The following is a 23,523-nucleotide window of genomic DNA, read 5'->3' on the forward strand; positions in this document are numbered from 1 at the left end:
TGTAGCTCCTTTGGTAGGCCAGGGTGGTTTGAAGTTCACCTTCAATAGCAGGTTCATCTGAACTGTGAGTCCCCCATGTCACAGCCCCACACTTCAGGTAACCAGAATCCGCCTGAATGCAATGTGTCCCAACTCTGAAGGCACCATTTCTTGTCCCTGGCTCACTTGGGAACATCTACCTCTAAATCTTTTTTTAAAAATATATTTTATTGATTATACCATTACAGTTGTTCTATTCCCCCCCTTCATTCCCCTCCACCCTCACACCCCCTCCCCCACTATTCTCCCCACCTTAGTTTATAACCACGTGTCTCAAGTTCTTTAGATTCTATATTTCCCCCACTGTTCTTGCCCTCCCCCCTATTTTCTACCTACTGTCTATGCTATTTTCTGTACCTCCTCCCCCCTTCTCCTCCTCCCTCTCCCCTGTTGCTAACCTTCCATGTATTCTTCATTTCTATGGTTCCACTCCTGATCTAGCTGTCCTCTTGGTTTGCTTTTGTTTAAGGCGTGGTTATTAATAACTGTGAGTTTGCTGTCCTTTCACTGTTCATATTTTTCATCTTCTTTTTCTTATATAAGTCCCTTTAGCATTTCATATAATAAGGGCTTGGTGATGATGAACTCCTTGAACTTGACCTTATCTGAGAAGCACTTTATCTGTCCTTCCATTCTAAATGAAAGTTTTGCTGGATAAAGCAATCTTGGCTGTAGGTCTTTGGATTTCATGACTTGGAATACTTCTTTCCAGCCCCTTCTTGCCTGTAAGGTCTCTTTTGAGAAATCCGCTGACAGTCTGATGGGTACTCCTTTGTAGGTGACTGTCCCCTTATCTCTTGCTGCTTCTAGGATTCTCTCCTTCATTTTAGTCTTGGCTAATGTAATTATGATGTGCCTTGGTGTGTTCCTTCTTGGGTCCAACTTCTTTGGGACTCTCTGAGCTTCCTGGATTTCCTGGAAGTCTATTTCCTTTGCCAGACTGGGGAAGTTCTCCTTTATTATTTGTTCAAATAAGTTTTCCACTCGTGGCTGTTTCTTTCCCCCTTCTGGTACCCCTATAATCTGGATGTTGGAACGTTTAAAGATGTCCTGGAGGTTCCTAAGCCTCTCCTCATTTTTTTGAATTCTCATTTCTTCATTCCTTTCTGGTTGGATGTTTCGTTCTTCCTTCTGGTCCATTCCATTGATATGAGTCCCAGTTTCCTTTCCATCACTATTGGTTTCCTGGACATCTCCCTTCATTTCAATTAGTTTAGCCTTCATATGTTCCTCTAATTTGTGACTATAATCAACCAGTTCTGTGAGCATCCTGATAAACAGTGTCTTGAACTGTGCTTCTGAGAGGCTGGCAATCTCTTGATCGCTTAGAGTTATTGGGTCTGGGACTTTGAGTTCTTCTTGCGCCATCTTTTGGGCTGTTTGTGCCTGTTACGTAGCAGGATCTGAGCCCTAGGTGTTCACCAGAGCAGGGCAACTCAGTTGCTGGGTTGTGACGCTGTATGTGGGGGCGGGGTCAGAGAGGAACAATGGCGTCCTGTCTGCCACCTCCCACCTCGGCCCCCACAGGTGGCTGATGCCGCAGCTGCCACCGTCACCTGGGCCTGTGCATTTCGTCCCACTGCATGCGAGTGTGCCACTGCCGTTAGCCCTCCACTAGGTTCGGCCCCTGGGGCCTGTGTGGTGTGTCTCACTGTGCGAGAATGTGCAACCGCGGTCAGTCTGACCCACACCCTGACTGGGTCCGGGCTACCTGCGCGCCTGGGTCTGGGGATCTTTTCTGCCCGACCCAGCTCTGCTGCTGGCTCTGCCCTCTTACCGTCCTGGTTGAATGGTTAGTTGTTGTCGGACTTCCATATAATTCAACTTTCTGTTCTTTGGCTGTGTCTTTGTTCTCCATACCTTTGTTGTATTCAAACTTGGTTGTGGGAGAAGGCACAGTGTTTCCACCTATGCCTCCATCTTGGCGGAAGTCCCTTCCAAATCTTAAAGTAATGACCAATTTTGACATGCCACTGAATTTCCACGAAACCAGACCGTGAACAGCACAACCGATTTTGGCTGGTCTGCCTCCACCCCTCCCCTTTCTCACTTCTTTAACCTGAGACCAGGTATACTCACGGAGAGCAAACAGGCTCCTAGCTCTTGTGCGCTTTTGTCGTACACGGGCTGTAGAAGCCACTGTCAGGTTTTAGCAAAGTGCACTTTAAGTTCCCTAACCTGAAAAGAGGTACCCTGTAGGAACCATGCTGAACCTGCACGGAGCTGACCACGGTCTATAAAAGTGCCTGCCTCTTACGGTGGATGACAAATGAAGCAGAGAAAAAGATCCTTTCAGAACCACTTGGACTTGGCAAAAGTAATTTAAAAAGTGACTTGGGAGGCCCACCTTCGCTGCTGTTCTTAGCATACTGACTGCAGTTGGCCAATAGCTTCAGCCTCTGCAGAAGCAAATGAACTCCAAACTACATCTCACCATCCCTCTGTATTAATCTTCCCTGTTGAGATTGGACAGCAAAGTGCATAATGCCCCACCTTTTCCGACTTTGAAGAGGGTTACTCTGATTCCATGACAGAGTTCCTCAGTTTGGACCCTTGCGCCATTCATTTCAGATGCGCGGCCTTTATGGGCCAGGGAGCCGGGCTGCTGTGCGCCTGCATTCAGACTTCCTCCGCGTCCTGTGTTGTGTGTGGTCAGGTCAGCTGACGGATCACAGGCAGTTTTGCTGCCGCAAATGACAAAAACAGAGACTTGACCACACAGAGGAGGACCTCGCGTGATTACCAAGCGCATCACTCAAACATGCTTTTCTGTGTTTCAAACGCCTTCCGTGAAAGGGCCTGTCGGGGAGGGGGGCTGTGCAGCAGGGTGAAGCCGCTTTTAGGGAATTGGCTGCACATGCAAAGCAGATGTCTCAATGAGTCACCACATCTTGGAAAGCCCTTCCCATTGCAATTTAGGGTACCCCCACCCCCCGAAAAGCAGGATGTGGATCATCAAAGACCCCTTTTCCTGGACCGTGCGTCACTTTGGAGACTTCATGGTAAGTTTAGGGGTCAGCTCACTTGCGAAGTGAGAGGCCAGAAACAGGGCCAGTTGGGGCATAGTAGAGTTACTGCAGTAGAAAGACTTTTAAATACGAGAAAATGTCTCTCAAGGTTATGTAATGTAATTACCACCAGATATGTACTTCCTATTTTTCAACACAGATTCTCATTCTCCCACTTCAGCTTGGAGTAAAAAAAAAAAATACAGAGAACTACTGTGTCTTTAAATCATTATGCTTCTAGAACCTAAGGGTACATAAAAAGTTACTCTCCCCCCACCCCTTTGTTCCCATAGAAAAGACCCCAAATGAAGAATGATTAGGAAGGGAGAGAGTTGTTGACTTTTTTTACTTCTTACTCTAAAATATCCCTGAATAATTTCTCTGAGATTTGGGGATGGAATGGGTATCCCAAACCCAAGAGCGATCCAGAAAAGTGCATGGGAGGATCACAGAGCTGGCCCTGGCTGAGAAGCACCCAGTGGGTCAGGGAACGCTCAGCGGAGGGAGTGGGACTACGGTGGAGAGCGAGCCTGCCTCACCACGGGCCTCTGCCCCTGCCCCTCCCATGTCTGTTCCCATGTCTGTTTACTGGGAAACTCCAGGAGAGAAAAGGTGCATTTACTTTTAGCGAAGCTTGACTTGGCCCCGTCCAGTGTATCCAACTAGCCCAACTCTAAATTTCCTATTCTGAAGGTGTCGGTCATCCTTGGACATTTCCAAAGCCAAATTGCCTGCTAGTGCTGAGATGCAACACCACACAACGCGCACACTGACACACACACGCACAACAGGAGAGGAGGACCTTTGGTAGTAGATGAGGCCAACGTAGGCAGCAGCGAGGGGGTGCGCCTGGCTTTCTGTGTACTCAATGATGTAAACCAGCGGCTTTCTGGCCAAAATTAAAGAATTCCAAACAGGTGAAGGGTTCCTGCCAATGCTCAGCACCCCTCAACATGTCCTGAACTATATGGCCAGCAGGCCCAGCCCTGTGAAGGCTTTCCTGGAGCAAGCCTTGCCTGGTTCTTTGTACTCAATTCTTGGGTGTCTCACTGATGCCCAGGGCCACGGAGATGGCACTAGTTGGGGGCAGAGCACACACGGCTGTGTGTTTAGACTAAGCTCGCTTAGGCCCCTCAGCGGAGCAGGGAGGCCCCTGAAGGGGCTGCGCTGACCTGGGTCTGTGCAGAGAAAATCCTCGCTCCAGACAGACTGCTTCGAACTGCCCAAACTCCCATCTCGGCATTTACATTAAAAATGCCTTTATGCCCCTATAGTTTTAGATCAGGGGTGTCAAACTCATTTTCACCAGGGGCCACATCAGCCTCATGGTTGCCTTCAAAGGGCTGAATGTAATTTTAGGACAGTATAAATGCACTCTTTAACTAGGGGCAAGGAGCTTGGTGCTGCCGCTGGATAAAACAAGGTGGAGGGTTGGATTTGGCCTGTGGGCCATGTGTTTGCCACCTGTGTTTTAGATTCTATTTGCAGCAATCTCTCACCATTGAGAAAGTCACACCTGGTTTTTTCACGGTCCTTGACATGATACCCTTATGGGCATCACGCCCTTCTAATATATCTATCAATCAGCAGAGCACTGTGCAATTATAAAAAACCAAACAGCTGTGTTGGGAGAACATTTCTTTGGTCAGCAAAGTAGAAAGAGTGCCCCTCCTTATTCTGCAAAGTGGGAAGAAGTGCCTACACTTGTCTGGTTTGACGGCCTTCTCCGGGCAGGGCGATCAGAACAGATGCAGGAGAACCTGCCAGGAGTAGGTTTGCTTTAGAAGGCAAGGTGTGTGTGTGTTAAGCTGGGACTTCAGCAGCCCAAGTGAAGGAACTGTGGGAGAGATCCTGTGCTTCAAGGCCACTCACAGCCCCATCGCCGGAGTCTGGGTCTGGGGGTTGCCTCCCAAATTCTACCCATGTTTTAGTCTGTGAATCTCACCAAAGGGGCATCTGAAGTTATCATGATACATGCCAGTTGCCAATGGAGTCTCTAGTTGATCTTTCTCTGATTTAGAGGGAAGTAGTTTTTTCAATTTAATCTTTAGATTCTAACCCCACAGCATGAAATAGTCACCCATGTTAAAAAATTCTGCTGTTTAATTTTTTAGCCATGTACTTAAAACAAAACCCTGATGTAGTTCAAATTTTTCCCTATCTTCTCAGATCAGCCCTGAAACTACCGCAAAGCTGTGTCCTAATTTTCAGCATCCATGTCTATGGGGGATTTGTCCTTGCCATGGGCACCCCTAAGGTTCCTGGGTGTCCAGAAATGTGCATGCGACCCTGTGATGTTCGTGGCTGACTTTATGCTCTTACATTTTCTTTCCTGGGAGGAACAACGGGATCACACAGTCCTGAAAACAATAAATACAGAAGCCTTGACTGTTTCCTTAGTCCTTTTTTTTTTTCTTTCAAGCATCTATTTCCCTCCTCACCAGTGTCTACACCAGCTGACTCATTTATACCCATCACCCAGGGTGAAAAGCAGTTCTTATCCATCAGTCCTAATAGCTGTGTACAAATGGCAGGCTCTGGGATGCTGCTGACACACTGTGTCTTGACGATGTTCGTGGATACGCTCCGTTTCACTCTAGGCGTGCGGACACACAAGCAATCACCATATTGTATTAGAGACATTTTATTGAAAATGCGAAAATAGGAAATGTATTATAGCCTAAAATAAATTACATAACATATACAGTATCTATTTATATCTTTAAAATATTTTTTGTTGTCTAGGTTCTTTCAGTCTAGGAATTTTGTCGAAATCAAGAATTTACTTAACTGTGTCCATATTTTTTTTAAAGAAAAAACCCGCTTTCCAAAACTTAGAAAAATAGACTGCACTAAATGGATTTCAAATGTGTCATCTCAGGGAATATCACATAGTGACTTTGATATTGTTTATAAAATGTCTTCCTTTATCCTGTGGTGTGAGAGGGGAGTACACTGGAATTACCTGTACCGCACGGTTATGACTAAGAATGGCTGAACCAGGTAATACATCTACTTCAAAAGTTACAATACGGCAACCTGGCATTAGAATGAGATTATGACTTAAAGCTTCAGTTCACTGTAAAAACTAAAATGCAGAGTTAGAATGCTCCGTTTCCCTTGCTCTACTGCCATCTTCAGGAAGGTGAGTGAAGAACAAGCCTTTGGGGGAAGCCATGCGGAAGGATGCTGAAATTTGGAGAAGCGCTTCTGCGATGGTGTTCAAGTTAGCTGGGTATGTACACGGCGGGCACGATGTGGGAGCTCGCTCCCTTCCAGGAGAAGGCTGGGTGAAATGCGAGTGTCGGACGCTGTCAGTCGTCTGCTCCTGTGGCATCTCAGACTTTCCCACAGGGGGTCATTCCCATCCACCTGCCCAGTGCGTTCACACGTCCCTTCTTCTGTGGGAAGGGCCCCTGCAGGTGGATCCTCTGCACATGCGCAGTGGGCAGTTGATGACTCCACGGCGAAAGGCCACCCGGCTTCCCTCTCTCTGCACAGCCATGTGACTGCGGAGCCAATCACAGAAAGCCAAGTTGTAACCTGTTGATTCTTAAGAGAGATGCAAAGGGACAGGGTACAGCGTGGGGCCTACTGGGCAGCGGTGGCCGTGGCGTGTCGGAGGGCAGCTCCGTAGTCCTTTGGTTCCGTCTGGAGACTGTCCGAGGGAGGGGGCGTCCACTCGGACTAGAGGCAGCTACGTCTTTTGGGTTTTCATGAAGCGGAGGTGTGAAGTCAACTGTTTCGTTGGTTTTTACAAAGCAACGGGAAGACCGTTCCCCAGGTCCCCGCCTGTGTGTGAGCATACCCAGTATGCCAGAGAGTGTACAGGAAACCTTTAAATCAAGGCCTCTTTTGTTACCAAAACCCAAAGCAAAAGGGAACAAAATTCAGTGGGAGAGGAGATGAGGCTGAGTGTCGTCTCGACCGTCCCCGCAGTGCTGTTTCCCGGGCCTTATTCATTCTCCTCTCTCATTTCCACGACGTCTGTCCCCTCTTCTGCCGGAGGTATGTCCGTCATGGCCGAGTCTTCCCCATCCACGGCTGACTCGTTCTCCGTCTTCTTTTTCTAGACCAAAGAAGACACGTAAGTGTGGGCACATCACAGCAAAGCTGAGAGCAGGGGGAGGCCACTGGGTATCGGTCCTGGATCTTGTTAATGGCTGGGGCAACCTCGCTGAGACCACACCTTAGTTCAGCTTCTGCCTCTCAGTGTGGTGACTTGGGTACTTGGGCACCTGGGTCTCTCTGCCAGGCACTTGGGGGGGGTCCTGTTCTAGCACCTTTCCGAAGTGCCCTCTGCCACCGTGTTGTCAGCTGGTGGACACCTGCCTCTACCCAAGGACACGGCTTCCCTGCCGGCTGCCCCTTCCAGTAGGGGCCGTGCTCCCCGACCCTCACTCACCCTCACGGCAGCACAGACACTTCCTTGTCATGAGCGTGGGGCCTGCTGCTGCCGGACTATTCCTCCCTCTGGACCAGCCCGGGTTTGCTGTCGTTCTCTCCCACCCTGCTCGTGGCCTGTCCTAATTCCGGCGGCTGCATGACCACAGTGCCCGCCTCGCAGTAACTGGACTCTTGATGCCTTGGCCTTTCTTCCTGGGGGATCAGGTTCCCCAGCGCCCCTCCACAGCTCACGAGCTCACTGGAGAGCTTGTCATTACAACACCTTCAGCACCACCCACAGACCAACTTCAGGGACACCATCCTCCTCCTCCTGCCATGCTGTCTGACCCCTCCCTCCAGGACCCTGCCTCCACCCTTTGGACCCCTCTCCCCTCTTTCACCAGCTTAAGTGAAATGCTCAATAATTGTAATTGCTTCCTTGCCCTCTTTTCTTTAATCATATTTGCCAGGCAAAACACCAACCTTGGTTAGGTCCAAATCTCCGCCAATTTCAGCTGTCACCACCTGGCTGCCATGGCTGGGGGGGCCCACAGTGGTGTCCCCCAGAGGTATACCCCTGGACCCCTTCTCTTCTCCACCTCCATTCACTCCCTGGTTAATCTCGTCCCTTCTCTGTTGAATGAATAATGTCAGATGGGGCACCTGCTCCCTGATTATTCATAATCTTAGAAAGGAAAGACATATACTCCCAAATAATTAGACACCCCTGAGGACACCCTAATTGTGTGCTGAGGTAAATACTGAGTGTGTGTGTGTGTGCATGCATGTGGGTGTGCGGTGGGGCTCACGAGAGCCTCCCTGTGGTGAGATGGGAGCTGGGGTTGGACAGAAAGAAGTCTCTGGGGCACAGGGCGTGAGGGGGCATCCTGGTCGCCCAACATTTTCTAGGTTGGTCATTCCTTAGTGCTCAAGGCTGGTTTTTTAAGGACTTACAAACTCAGGGGACTTGACTGCCAGGGAACCCCTTTCGCGGGTCTTTCTTGCATGGTCAAAACCATCATTTCACCTCTACATTTTTCAGTTCCCTAGAGGCAACGGCAGAATGCAGGACCTGTAGTTTTTAGTTGTCCCTCCTGTGAAGTGCCACTGCTTTGTGAGGCAAGGCCGGGGGGTGTGAGGGGTGGCCTACACAGCCACGTAAGTAGTGCCCCCCCGTTGTCAGACCTGGCTGACGGCTCAGCCACTTTGCTGTGAGTGTTGCTCGTGTGCAGGGGCCCTCAGCAGCGTGGGCCCAACTGAAGTGAGATGAGTGTGAGGACTCGCCACCACTGTGGGCCCTCAGGATGCCACCCAAGCCTTTCTACACCTGGGAGGAGGCATCCCAGCCACGCAGGTGGTGTCTGTCACCATGTCTCTTACCTGTTTCCGATAGACGTAGCATGAGGCGATGGCGACCATGGTGGATTCTCCCACAAACCCCGCGAGGAGGGAGCCCACGCCCAGGGTGGCTCCGTGTACCCTGGGGATGAGAATGCAAAGCCCATCAGTTTGTTAAAGCTGTGTTGAGGCATGCACAGAGTAGAAATGCAGCCAAGATCCAGGAAAGGTGCAGACCACAGAAGTACCAGACAGTCGAATTCAAGGTCTGCACATAGTAAGTGCTGCACCTGCATGTTGGGCGGGGGGGGGGGAGGGAGTGGTGGTCCCAGCCATCTCCCGTGCCCTCTCCAGGTCTCTCAGCTGGAGGCTGGCCACGTCCCCATCACCACTGAGCCAGCAGCACCTCCTACCCCTCCTCTCTGCGGAGTGTGGGTTTCCAAGGTGGAAGGACTGCGTGACGTCCCTGTTGCAGGAGACGGCGGAGCATCGTAGGTGCTCAGTGGATATTGTGGGTAGGCCTGACCTCCAAGTACTTTTCTACGACGGATCTCAACGGCCGCCCATCTAGTGCCCAGGCAGAGAATAAAACATGACTCTGCATTTCTACTTCTACAAATGCTTGGGGATTTCACCCAAAAAAGAAGACGTACCTCTCTACAGAGTACTTCAGTGGCAGGACCCACAGCCCCAAACCTCCGGAGACTTACCCCAGGTAGGGCAGGACCATGAGGCTGGTGATGAGGACAATAATCCGCAGCACGGAGCTGGGGGCCAGGACGAAGGTCTTCTTCAGTGTCATCAGCCACCCGGTGAAATGGGCCCTCACGGTGACTGCAGGGAGAGCAAAGGACTCGTCAGGGACAACCTGCTCGTCTGGGCCCCACAGCTTTTCGCTTCCAGCCTCTGCGCAGCACCTGGGGGACCCCGGCCTCGCTGCCGCCGGCCTGGCATCGCCGCACCTTCCTGCCGGGCTGCGGAGCTGAGGGCAGTCCCTGCACTGCCTGGGCTCCTGCCTCATCCCCGTTGTCTCCCGGGGGGCCTGCCTGCTCCTGGGGCAGTCCTGTCTGCTCCTGCCACCCCCAGCCCGCTCCACCCTACCCTCAGCCTCAGGCTCTGATCCTTCTTCTCTAAAAGAGAAAACTCAGAGAAAAGAACTTGATGGTGATGAAATTTGATTCTGAGTGAACAGAAACGCTGGACCAACAGCCCAGGCTTCCCTGCAGACAGTGCCCTTGGGGCGACATGGAAACCGGCCTCGGGGAGGAAAGGGGGTTGCTCCTGTCCACGTCCCATATTTCCTCCCAGCCGTCCCTGACCACTCGGACCTCAGTCACCTCCTTTTCTCATCCCCCTAACAGTTCCCTGTCGTCGTTCTGATGGGTCGATGTTTCACAGAGACCTCGCCCGTCTCCCCCTCCAGATGTGAGCTGCGGGAGGGCAGGTGCCCAGCCCGAGGGCCATGGAGGGGCCCCAGCGACAAGTGTGGATTTGGTTTTGGAGGAAACGCACCGTTATCAGCAGGAAGTGCCCTGAATGTGTATATCTGATCTGGAACCGGAGGGGGTTTAAGGAAGCCTGGGGCCTCGCTCTTTTTCCCATGTGCGTTGGCAAAGACCGTGTAAAGGGGGAAGGGGGCGCTCGCTCCGCGGTGAAAACTAGTGGCCCCAGCACACTGGGAGGCAGACCTGCTGCCTTCCTGGTCTCCCGGTGTGCCCGCCCCAGGGTGGAGGGCTGGGTCTAAGAGGCACAGACACACACTTGGGTTTGGCTGAGGGCAAAGGAGAGGGCACACAGGTGGAATGCTCATCTGGTTGGCCTACACCCAGGCTGCAAAGACAGGTGGAAGCCGACGGCTCTCTTCAAGCCCTTAGCATGGCAGGTGAGGAATTCTAGCCCAGAGGTGATAGTGGTGAGTCCCATCCCGGTCTAGCTGCAGTTCTTGGGACCTCCAGCTCCTCCCTGGGTCAAGACTACACTTTAATCGCTCTTGAGGGCGGCCACCCCTAGGTGGTGTCACCTTCCCAAGTTCGGCTCCCCAGTGTCCTGTCTTCCCCTGTGCCCCATCAAATGGCCCTCATCTTCCATTCCTCCCTTTCTGCAGAGCTGACAAGGTGACACCTGAGAGCACCAGCCTCCAGGACTGGTCAGCCTCTAAGGGCAGGGGTCACTTGGGCTGGCTTGGGGATGACAGCACAGGGCCGCTGGGTGCACCACTGGTTCTGGCCTTGGTCAGCTCCACGGCCCGTTTCTTAGCCTTGCTGTGGTTCTCTAGATTTGGGCTCAACTCAATGATTTAGGTGGAATTGGGGGGCAATAAAATTTTTAAGAGTTAATAACATACAATTTGGTGCTAAAAGGGAATATAATACAAAAAGTCTTCCTCCCAGTCCTGATTCTGCAGGGCCCTTGCCCTGCTCCCCAGAAGTAACCACTGTTAGCACTTTGGCGAGTTACTTCTAGATTTGTCGACATGCCCTAAACGTGTTACATACAGGCATGCATGTATGTGTGCTGCATTCGTCACAGAAAAGGCAGCGCACTGACCAACCCTCCTGCAACCCGCTCTTCTCATTCCACGACAATGGCCGGACCCTGGACATCACACCTCATGCTGCCCTCCCAGTTTGGGGACGTCCAAACCGGCTTCCACTGGCAACAGGCTTTCCCTGCCTGGCCTCAACCCTGCTGCTAAATTCTTATCTTGAGCAGTCCCTCTCTTTCTTTGTACTTCTCCGGGTTTTATAGTCTTCTTTCCCCGCTTACTTTACATCTTAAATGAATACACCTAAAAGTCAACTTCTGTATATGCATTTCTAAGACTTTTAATACGGGCCTAGAGCCGTGTCCCCACCCCATGGTCAGGACACAACGCAGTTCTCGTGTGCCTGAATTTCTCACACTGTCTCTTTGCATCCACTTCCCTTTTACTGTGTGTGTGACCACTGTCCTTTAAGAAATAAATTATCCCTGTTTGATTTGTTTCTTGAACTTTCACTGTCTTTCCATCTTTCCAATCCACTGCGAACATATACAATTTTGCTTGGGACATGATCGCAAATGTTCCAAAGAAAGAGGATTGAATCAGGCATGAGGGGAAGCAGGAGTTTTTCTGCTGTTCTGTTGTACTTTACCTGGGATCGGGAAGAAGGAGAAGATTCGCAAAGGAACGACGCAGAGTTCTGCAAAGGCGAAGTCCACACCAATGATGTCTATCAGGATTTTCTCGGAGACGTTGGGGGTCCAGAACATCACAAAGCAGAGCTGGGGGCAGAGACAATCGGCCAGGTGGTGAGGAAAGGGCATAAACCGGTGAAATGAGAATGCCAGGCATTCGCTATCCTGGGGTACACAGAGCGGGGCTGACCCCGCCCAAGCAGGCGCTGGCGAACCAGTCCCGGAGCTGCATCACCCTGCTTTGTTCTCACCTGGCCCCCCTTGCCACATCCACCCCACAGGGACCTGGGTGGTCATGGGGCAGGTGTGGACACGTCCGAGAGGGTAACCAGGCCAGTGAAGGGGACCAGTGTGCTCTCACAGAAGGCTGAACGAGAGCCTTAAGCAGCTCGGTCCGTTCAGGGTGAAATGTTTATCGATGTAATTTTTACAGCTTTCCCCAAATTATAAAAAATGACCTGAAGGCATCTGGACATATGCAGAGCCACATGGAATCAGCACAGCTAATGAAAAGGTGAGTTATAGGCTTGGGAAACTGCAAGGTCCAGTTCGGGAAGTGAGAGACAACAGCTACGAAGTTGGAACTTAAGAGAACAGAGGCGAAGCAGCAGCCTGATTGGACGGTCTCGGAAAAAAGGAATCTCAACTGGACAAGGGAAAGTGGACCTAAAATCATGCCAATAATTTCCATCCAATAATTTCCTCCCTTTCTAAGATGTGAGTGGTTATCTTCTAAGACAAAAGCGAATGCATTATAAAATGAACCGTAGTTGTGTAAGAACAGAACACCGAAGTTTTAGATTGTAACATGCTTTAGGCTTTGGGTAAAGGGTGTTTCATGGAACGAGACTGGTCCCACTTTCTGCGTCACAGTGAAATAACTTAAAAGAAACACCAGGGGTGGGAGGGAGGATCTATCACACATTCACTTTATAAATTCAGTCGGGCCTTTATTCTGTCATGCATTTTTCAGCATCTGGGAAGGACATCCCACTGGTTCTCAAAAGTGACAGACCCAATCTCGTTTAACCCCGTTGCGTGCTGGCCGCTCACGGCCCGTCTCTGCCACGAAGGGAAACATGCTTCCTCAGACACGCCTCTCGGAGCTCAGGGGCTGCTACCTAGTGGCCCGAACAAGTGGCCTTGTCATCATTTTTTTTCATGGCAAAGCTGCCGGTATGAACCTGTGCGGTGTTGCTCACATCTGCAGCCCAGGGATGGTGGCGATTTCATACCCCGACTTCGAAATGACACTGAGCACAGCAGGGGGACACATGCACTTCCCCGACGGATGTTTTCCATAGCAGCAGAGCTGTAAAGATCAAGAGAGGTGGCAGCCCCCTTCCCCCAAGTCTGGACTTGATTTCTGCCTTGGGACCTAGAGAGGGTGACTCCTTCCGGTGTTTCCTCAGTGGCTGAAGTAAGACCCCTCGGCCATGCTCCGCTGAAAACGAGAACTTCTGGGACAAATCACCGTGATGTCGCATGTACTATGTAGCCAGTGATCACCTGAATGTGAGATAACGTCTCACGTTGCAACCTCTGTGCTCTGCAAAATGACGGGAACGTGGCCTTTGGGTTACAAGCAACCAAGGGGAAAGGCGGGGGTCACTGCACGTCAGAGAGGACAGTGCAAACAGTGTCCCTGGCAAAGCCGGGTGATTTCCTCTCTGGATTCTCTGCCTGGATGTGTTCACCTGGAGGCTTCTTGCGGCATCGGAGGGCATATGAGTAACCTTTAGAGGAGGGAGTCCGATTTGAGGACACGGTAGTGGGCACACCCAAATCCCTTGAGACACTTACACACATACCCAGTGACCCAGGCAGGTGGCCACAGTTCTGGCCCCTTGAAAACAAAACGGTCTAATGGGTTCCTAATAGAACTTCTCACAAGGTGGTTCCAATACCCCATTTCTAGAATTCCACAGCGTGATTTAACTTGGCAGGGCTAAACCACTCTGTTCGCTCTCTGGTACCCATCTAAGCCTGCCCTAGACGTCCCCACAAGGCCACGTGCCCCCGAGGTGCCTCCGTGGAGTTTTCAGCCACACACACCCAGAGCCTAGGCTCGGTCTCCGAGAACAATGTAATTGAGGGCTGTCAGGCCGGTCTGGGGCTTGAGCCACCACAGGCAATTGCGTAAAGGGCACAAGGGCCACAGGTATTGTATTGAAGCTTCCTCTCTCTCTTCCTGAGGCCTCTGGAGTCAGCCTGTGCCTTTGCCCATGCTTCCAGTATGAAAACGCTCCTTGCCTTCCAGGAAGTTCCTCAAAAAGCAGTACTTCTTGCACTGGCCAGGAAGAAACCCAGGCGGCGTACAAACAGGTACGGCGCTGCGTGAAGGCTGCAGTGGCTGTGGGCAGGTCAGCTCTCCCTGAGAAGAGGACTGAGCCTGCACCTAACGACCGGACCAAATGTGACCAGTCTGTTTCAGAAAACAAGAGGCCGTAGAAGTGCACCTCACAAAGACTATTTCGGGAAAGCGACATTCTAATGAGTTCACCCAGCAGAGTGTTGACTTAGAACATGCCCTCCCCAGCTGACCATGACATGCTGTGTTCCGCAAATATTTGCAGAGCCTAACGACATTGACTTTTCCAAACCAGAACACAAACCTAATAAACTACTGACAATGAACATGATTTGTTCCCTAGAGCAGCTGCAGGGGTGGGTTCTCTGCTGCAGAGCTTGCTGTCATACCGTCTCATTAGGGAGCAGCCAGCAAAATAGAACCACCCACTCGGGGCCCAGATCTCAGTTTTTCTATTTATTCCCTAATGAAAGGAACCGGAGCTCCTTGGAGACGCAGCTCATTCTAGGACTATGGCTGGAAACGGACGAGATGATCAGCCTGGAATAACAGGTCAAAGAACACAGTGCCCAGCAGCAGGCGTTCCCAAGGGGCAACGCTGGAACAGCGCGAGCAACAGGACAAATACCATAGTATTGACTGATGACCCACAGTCTACAATAAATACCCACGAACCAATATTGATATAAATAAACACACAGGGACAGATCTCTTGCACAGAATTTCCACTGATTTATGTGGATACTCTCCTCACAGGGAGGTGAAGTATAGCTATATGTCCCCATCCAGAAGTGTGGGCTGACCACAGTAACACTTCCAAGGACAGGACAGCATGGGAGGGGGGAGAGTGCCTTCACAGTGGAGAGCCCTGGCCACCAGTAGCTTGGCCAGGTGACCAAGGCTGACCACGGCAGCGACAGGTCCTGCTGACGGCATGCACTCTGGATAAGATATGAGGAGACTGGCACTTCACTAGAAGGCCTCCCTCCCCCCAAATCCAAAGCCCCATCTAGCCACAAGAAAAACTGCAGACAGACCCAAACTGAGCAGATTCTGCACAACATCTAACTGGCATTCCTTCAAAGTGGCAAAGCCTGGAAAACAAGCAAAATCTGAGAAACTCTCACAGACCAGAAGAGGCTAAGGAGACAAGGGAGTAACATGGATGGGGACCTAGAGCAGACAAAGGATGCGAGGAAAAAGCTAGTGAAACAAACTGTGGGGTTTAGTTTGTGTTGGTTTCTTAGCTGAGACAATTGAGCCATGGCAAAAAAACTGTGAGTGAGGGGTGAAGGGTGGGTGAGAACTCTGCCACTTTAGCAATGTTTCTGCAAATCTAAAATGATTCTAAAATAACAAGGTTATTAAGAAGGAGGAGGAGGAATGGGGAGGAGGGAGAGGAGGAGACCTCAGACTCACTGTTCTTTTGATAGATAGCACTTCTTTTTCTGAGGACCAGGCACTGACCATGAAACTTCCACTTTGAACTTTGAAACACTTATGTGTGTTTCAGCATAGCTCCATCTCTCATATAGTCCACTCCAGACAAGCCTTTTGCCTTCGCCGTCACAGGCATTCTCTTTTCTTTCACTGTATGAGGCTCCTTGGAAACTAACCCACACTTTCGGGGGGTGGGGGGCAGCCACTGTATCCATAGCCCTAACACGCAGTTTCTGGTAGTGTACGTGCCTTGGTCAGATTCCTAGTGGGCAGGTCAATGAGTAGCTCAACATCTCCCTTAGAATCAGTCTGTTAAAAACATGCTTTAGTTTATGTAGTTTTTTCACTCTGGCAGCATTTAACCTTTCATTTCTAAATCCCCATAATGATGAGCTGAGTTAATGACAACATTTTACCATAGATTAAAATCCCCAAATATTATTGCAGTGTGCGGTAAGGATGGAAGAAGCCCTAAACCTTACAGAAATAACATCCCCGGTCAATGATGCTACGGCCTGAGGCGATGTGGCCAGAACCACAGAAGGAACATCTTTCCCAAGACCTGCTTCTTCAGAACTTGGGCTTGGGACTAAAGAAGCCAGCGGTCTGTGTCAGCGGTTGGGATCAGAGCGCACACCAACCCAGACACAGTGGGGACGGCCATTTCTGCTTGTCCCGAGAGGGCTCCATTCCACAAAGAACATGGCCAAGAGCTCTGGTTTTGACTTGGTTTCCAGAACTCCCCAAGCTATCACCATTACCATGAATAATCAGCGTTAGTAGTGAGCCACAGATTCTTGTCCCCTGCAGTTAGAAGAGGTAAAATACATGCAGCCGCTTTGAGTGAAAGTAGCTGGCCGTAGGCATTGTTTTTTATTTGGGGCTTTTACTTAGAAAGAAAGGTTCAGCAACCCTGTAATTGGGTGCAATTGTCCACTGGGCAAGCCAGTGGTTAACCCTCAACAATACGGCATGGGAAGAGGTGGTTTCCTTGGCTCTGGACTGTGGGCTTGGGGAGTAAGCTGATTTACAATCTGGTGCCAGCTCCTGGGGCATCTCGGTTGGCCGGGCCACCAGCACATGCGTGGCCCTGTGAGCTGCACCAATGCTTCCACTGCTCGGGGCCCAGAGAGCGCAACCAAGCGATCTCACTGTGGGGACTGTAAAAGGGTTCCTGGCCCCTAACACAATGCTAACAGTGGAGCTACCTCCACTGTTCGGTGAGATGTAGGTGGTGAGATTAGGGCGGACTTTATCTTCCTCTTTGTGCTTTCCCCTGTCTTCCACACAGAGCATGTATTCCTTTTTCTTTACCAGAAAAACATTTTAAAATAACAGGGACCCCGGTAACTGTCCATTTTAACATGTGCTCACGACAGGGACGTGAGAAGTCTCGGTTCAGAGGGAGGGGCTGACAGTGGGGTTTCACGGCCAGCACCCAGAGACACTGGGTCCCGTGTTACTCCAGGTGGAAGGCGCACTGATTTGATTTACTTGGGGGTGGAAGGGCCGGAAGTAGGAAGGCCACTCAGACAACACACATGCCTGTCTCGCTTGCATCTTCAGAGGGAGCTGATGTGGACCCAAGGAGCGCCATTTGGCCCTTTGATCCATAGCATTAAATTGTACTCGCTGGCTGTACACAAGTGGCAGGGGCGGGTGGGGTGAGGAAGTTTACTAAGGGTTTTGTGGGTCATGGTCATGACTCCAGCTTTTGTTCCCAGAGAGCCGGGAGCCCTGGGGGATTGTGGGTGGAGGAGATGTGATCAGAGGGCCATTTGAACAGGCTGTGTGAGAATGGACTGTGGGGCCGGGGCAGAAGCAGTGCATGCCGGGGATGGGCCACTGGGAGGTGAGAGGTGGTGGAATCTGGGGGTAGCTGCAGTTTGTGCTCAGTATCTGCGGATGTGCAGAGCGGCCGATGAGGGGCACGATGGAGAGAGAGCCACATGACCTGAGTGTGCACTGGCTGCCCTCTGGGGACCCGCTGGTCTGTCCTCTCCACAGTTTCTCACTCGCATTTTCCAGCTGCCACGTGAACTAGATGGGCTCATTTCCTGGAGCCTTCCCAATGCCAGCACTGAGTTCACTAGAAGTCCCCACATCCCCAGTGGATTGACACAGCATCCCATTAGGATGGCTCTTAGAGCCAGGGTGAGCCCCAATTTTCAAGGAAAAGAAAAGCTATTTTACTGTACTGCAAATGCCTAAAACCCACATAATGTGTGAAAATGGCCAATGGGCCCACTTTCTGGGGAGCAGCATTACAGGGGTGACAGGGAGTGGCCTGTAGCAGTGGCCAGAAGAATGGGGCTACTGTCCTGCAGAGCTGACCCGTCCTCTGAAGGGGGGCTGTGTGACAAGCCCTGTGAATGGTCAGGAAAATCACAGGGCAGCACAGGAGGCTGATGGGAGAGACGCCCTCCTGAGGAAGGATCACCATTATTATTACAATGTATAACAACATGTATTATAATATATAACAATGTGTATTGGGTTACGATATATTTTATTATTACAACACCATACAGTGAGAAAATGCAAGGGGCTTTTTATGTAGGGTCAGACACGTGAAAATTTTATCAGGCTGAAACAGATACAGTAACTCCATCTGTTACTGAGAGAAACAGAGCTCGGTTTGTGGTTAAGCCAGGGATCTGGGATGAGCATCTCAGTCTTTCACGTAGCACCTAATATTCTCCGTGTGGCTTGCTGGCCGTCACAACCCCCGTCTCCCGTCCACCTGGAATACTTTTGTAAGAGAGTTGACCCAACCACTATTACAGCACATCTACTGTTAACATTTTCAGATCTAGTTTTTAAAATCAGTTATTTTTAAAGGATATGAAAACTAAATCACCCAACTATCCTTAAGATTCAATGAAACTGCTAAACAGACACATTCATTAGAGCATTCGGTGCTCCTTTCGGGCCTAAGAAGATGCTCAATTCTTGGGAAGGCATATTAACTGGAAGCAAAAACACACTCCAAACAGCAGGGGGCGCCACACACCAAGCCTGCAGAGGGCGCCTCGCTGTCAAACTTCTGCCCATTCCATCTCTCTGCAGAACGTTTAATTTCTCCCTATTCTTACTCTGATTCCAAGAATATTTAGAAAGTTCCCACCCAATTCTGTTCAGCATTTGCTTTTCCTTGACTGTGAACAGTCAAATGAACTTGCCGGAGCTGGGAGGCAGGGGCAGGGGTCCGGGAGGTGTTGTTCAGTGGGTCTGGAGTTTCAGGTCTGCAAGCGGAAGAGCTCTGTGGATGGCGGTGGCAGCAGCCCGACAAGAATGCACGGACCTGTAGGCTCAGAAATGGCTCGGAGGAGAAGCTTTATGTTAAGTGTGTTTTACCACAATAAAACCTTTAAAAAAAAATTAGAACCTCTTGGAAACATCAGGGCGTGCCCCTTCGGGTGCTAATTGTTTTAAGAACGCACCGTGGATTTGCAACGTCATTTTATCCTGAGTGCTTAGATGAGAGTTTGGGAACCAGTCTTAGCTGCTTTACTCTCCTCTGAGTTCCCCTGAACAAACTCATCACCCCCTCAAACCTGCAATTCACAGCGACTTACAAAGTGAAGGCCAGACTATGAAGCTGTGGAGAGAAGGGAGAAGGGAGGGCAGAGGGCCAGCGGGAAGGAACGAACTCTTAGCAAGAGTTAGTTGCTGATACAAGAGCAAGAGCTTGATACAAGAGCTTTCCATAAGTCACTTTGTTCACTCACCACAAAGTCTGGCAGTATTTTTTGCTCCTTTACAGAGGAGGACACCAGGGCCTGGAAGGGCCATGTGACTTGCTCCTGGTCACCCCACTGGTAAAGTGAGGGGCTGGGGCTTCCCCCTGACCTCAGGGACTCAGAAGCCTGCCTCCCTCCCTACCTCTGGGATGTCTAAAGCGCCCCAAGGGCCCGCTGGTACACACCAGGCTCTCGGGAGCACCAGAGGAGGATGTTTTCATTCAGTTTATTCACCTTTGGTCCTTTCTGTCCTCCCCTCCCAACACAGCACATTCACTTTCTTCTGGATCATGGGGCCACCCAGCATAAATACAGCCTCCCACAGGCCGGTCTTGTGGGAGACACAGGGTCAGCATGGTGCCATGGCCAGAGTAAGGCCTGTGGTGTCCCCGCCCCAATGTCTGAGTGACAGCTCGTGGGGCAGGTCAGCAATAGCTCGTGGTGACTGGGAGCAGGGAACGTGAGGCTGGGCCACCTCTGCTCGTGTGAACAGCGCAGACAGTATTTTTGCATTGTTGACACTATTACAGATGTCTGCTTTTGCCCACTGCCCACGGCCCCGCGCCCTACCCCTGGCCTTCACCACACCCTGTCTGTGTCCATGGGCTATGTCTATATGGTCTTTGAGACGAGCTGAACCCCGCCCAGAGGAGTCACCTCAGTGTGTCAGGGAGACATAACCTGGGACAGATTTTTCTGCCGGCTTCCTTCTTTGACACGCTGCCTGCCGCCTTTTGCTTTCCTTCCCTGCTGGCAGGGGCCCTAGAGTTCTAAAAGCCTGAAGCTTTTGGACTACATATTTTAAAGACTAAACATCTTCACCTGGAGGTCCACAGAGGTCTACCTTGATGACATCTATTGTCCACCGAGCCTCAAGGGCTCTGGCCGGCACGGGTCGTGCAGGCAGCCGCTTGGCTGCCATTCTAGGCTGGAGTCTGCAGATCACTCAGTCCCCTCCTCTTTCCAGCAGCCTCCGAGCTGACCCACCCCCCCGCCCCCGCTCGGACAAGACTCAGTGAGGCAAGCTGGGGACCAAGAGAACACCCACAATGGACACAGCCTGATGGTCCAGGAGGAGCTGGCTGTTTGTGTGAGAGAGTGACCCTGTCCTCACCCAGGCTCTGCAGAGAGAGGGTGTCAGGAGGCAGGCAGCTGGGAAGAGCCTGAGGCTCATTCACAGGGAGGAACGGGGACCTTCCGCCAGGGAGGCTGTGAAGGGAATATCAGAAAGGACGGAGACCCCGCCTAGGGCAGTGTCACAGAGAGCGGGAGTGAGCACGGGAGGGGGGAGGGGCGCCACCAAACGCAGAATATGATAAGTGGACGGGGCTTCCTGGCGTTGGGGCAAGGAGCCAGTGGGCACCTGGGTGAGCTCTGTAAGGAGATAACAAGTGATGGGTAACAGTGCAAATCAAAAGAATGATCTAGGAAGGAAGTAGGGCCCCCTTGCTCCCGAGGGAGGAGGCAGGTGGCCGGAGATGGGGACAGATGGTCTTGGTAGACAGAGGCGGGACGGTGGGGGAGGGTGCTTTCAGGTAATCCTCCCCAGAAGTGTGAACACCAAGGAGAGAGAAGTGCAGTTGGCCTGTGGATAAAAATGTGGTTTGTATGTGTCCTTTATTTTTTTTTTAAGGTTAGAAGTCCTAAACAAATTTAAATGAGGAAGTCGGGAGAGGCCGACCCTGGAGAGAGAAGGAGACATGGAGGTAGTGCCTGAGCAGGAAGAAGGGGTGAAGCAGTGCAGGGGAGCATGCACCGAGATGCCACTCAGACGTGGGGTGCACGTCCGCAACGGGGTCCAGGTGCACATGCGCAGGGAGCCCTGGGCTGCTGGACGTCCTGTGTACATGTAAATGTGTCCCTTCAGGGGGTCTTCCCTGAGCGTGTCCTCCAAAACGACATTCCCCTCACCTTCTTTCCTTTTACTTAATTTTCCTCCAAAGCACCCGTGAATCCCTGTCAGCTTTCAGCAGGCTGCAGAATAGCCACCCCCACAAAATATATCCACTCCCTAATCCCCAGAATGAGTATTCATTATTTTTTATGGTAATATATGATTAAATTAAGAATCCTAGAGTAAGATTAGCTGGGATGGACTTGGTGGGCCTGAAATATCATCGCGAACGTCCCTGTGAGACGGAGACAAAGGCAGATTTGATGCCAACACAGGGAAGAAGAGGCAACAGGAAGACAGATGCACGAACAGGAGTCATGTGGCCAGGGAAACGCCAGCAGCCACCAGGAGCTGGAGGCGAGGAACAGATTTTTCTCTAAAAGCCACTGGCAGGGGCGTGCCCGGTGGATACCTTAATTTCAGCCCAGTGAACTGAGCTGTGACTTCTGGCCTCCAAGACGGTGGGAGAACAAATTTCTGTTGTTTTATGCCATCAGCTTTGTGGTAGTTTGGTACAGCAGCTAGAGGAAGCTAACCCGCTACCCAACTCTGCAACGCCTGTTTACTGCCTGATTATAAATGGTCTTCTGATTACAAATTCCCCGAGAAAGGAGCCCGAGGGCCTCTTCCACTGCAGTGGTCCTGGAGCCCGGCACACTGCGGAAGCCCAGGCCTGCGCAGAATGGCCACAGGCACAAATACGTCTGTGTTCGTGCTCTGCGCAGCTGTGCCTGCGCACAGGCCCCTAAGCACCATCTATCCCGTTGAAGGTGTCTGTTCCACTGCCCAGGTTTTTCATAATTTGGGCAATGCGCACCCATGTGGCTTAAATCGCTCCTCGTCGGCATTTCTAGTATTTGGTTGGTGTGTACAGATCTATGGGATGTCTAAGCTAGAAGCCTAAATTTCTCATTTTCTCTCATTCTGGACTCACTGCAGCTTGTAGGGAACTAACTCTTTTTTTTGGCTTTATTGATTTACTTTTAGAGAGAGGGGAAGGGAGGGAGGAGAGGGACAGAAACAACAGTGTGTGGTTGCCTCTCATGTGCCCCCTACTGGGGACCTGGCCTGCAACCCAGGCATGTGCTCTAGGCCCGGAATTGAACCAGCGACGCTTTGGTTTGCAGGCCTTTGTTCAGTCCACCGAGCCACAACATCTAGGGCGGAGAACCGACATTTTAAATTAGCAAGACGCCCGAAGGTGCAGTGAGCACTGTCTCCACCTGCGATGAGGGCTGCAAACAGGAAGGTGTGACGGACATCCGAGAGCTTTCCTGAGCCTCAGGGAGAAAAACCGGTGGCTGTGTTTCCATGCATACCTGAGGCCCACCTATGGAAGGGAGGTGTGGCTCTACAAAGGAGCTGGTTTTTTAAAAAACACCAAAAGAAAATCCCACCAAAAAACTGGAAGGGTATTACATATCCAAATGGAAAAAATCATAAAAATTATTCATTGGCTTCAATTATACCAAGAACTGTGTATTTGGGGATACAGCCTGTTTGCCCCCCAGAAGGCAGCCCACGTGTCTGGGAATTACAGATGGTGAGAGCTGGCCTTCTGCGCTTGTGCTGTGCCAGCTATTTATCCTTAAAGAAGTCTTAAAGGGTGGGTGTGCTCAGGTGGCAGCTGGGGAAGCCGAGGGTGATAGTATTAAGTGACCTTCCCAAAGCTGCCCAGATGGTGAGCGGTAGAGCCAGGACTTGAACCCAGGCCCCAGGCTTTCAAGGCCCACATCTATAACCATTGTGCTATGTGGCCCTGCATTCAAGGTTGAGCTAAATCCCTCTTTCCTGGGCCTCTTTTCTCAACCCTTTAAAGTAAAAGAGGGCAGTCAAGTGCAACAAGAGCCCCAGGGACATTCAGGGCATATGAACCCCACGCCAATTCAGACGCCCTGGCTCTGCCTGTGCACCATGGCTCTCTGGAAACTTCTTTTTTGGTAAGGGGCCAGTTCCCAATTCATTCTTCAAACCACAGGGTTAAGTGCCCCCTCTCAGGGGGGGTTGGACACGGTCCCTGAACGCCTCCTGGCACCTGACTAGTGCTGGGTAGGTCCCCCAGGCACTGTCGTTTGCCAAATGTGTTTTTGTTGCGGCAGCACAGTGGGATTCTCTGAGCTCAGAGGGTCCGAAAGGACCCCGAGAACACTCCTGGGGCACGAGCCGCAGTGCTGACCTCCATGTGCC

The 23,523-nt window shown here is 51.1% G+C and overlaps 1 protein-coding gene across 3 annotated transcripts in view; it reads right to left on the reverse strand.

Annotated features, from left to right (window-relative positions):
• Nucleotides 1-1,995: 1,995 nt before the first annotated feature.
• ANKH (ANKH inorganic pyrophosphate transport regulator) overlaps nucleotides 1,996-23,523 on the reverse strand; it is a 123,928-nt gene continuing 102,400 nt past the window's right edge. Inside the window, exons 9-13 of one of the 3 annotated variants that reach the window (XM_037063027.1) lie at nucleotides 11,906-12,035; nucleotides 9,482-9,605; nucleotides 8,814-8,913; nucleotides 7,917-8,066; nucleotides 5,849-7,116 (exon numbers count right to left, since the gene is read on the reverse strand). In XM_037063027.1, coding sequence (XP_036918922.1) covers nucleotides 7,003-7,116; nucleotides 7,917-8,066; nucleotides 8,814-8,913; nucleotides 9,482-9,605; nucleotides 11,906-12,035 — 618 coding nt within the window. In that variant the 3' untranslated portion in view covers nucleotides 5,849-7,002. Of the gene's footprint in view, nucleotides 2,724-5,848; nucleotides 7,117-7,916; nucleotides 8,067-8,813; nucleotides 8,914-9,481; nucleotides 9,606-11,905; nucleotides 12,036-23,523 lie in introns of those variants that run through there. The other 2 variants (XM_037063029.1, XM_037063028.1) reach the window with 2 other exon arrangements.

The sequence above is a fragment of the Sturnira hondurensis genome, unplaced genomic scaffold (assembly GCF_014824575.4).
Source record: "Sturnira hondurensis isolate 20B ecotype Veracruz unplaced genomic scaffold, ASM1482457v3 Scaffold0014384, whole genome shotgun sequence".
NCBI lineage: Eukaryota > Metazoa > Chordata > Mammalia > Chiroptera > Phyllostomidae > Sturnira > Sturnira hondurensis.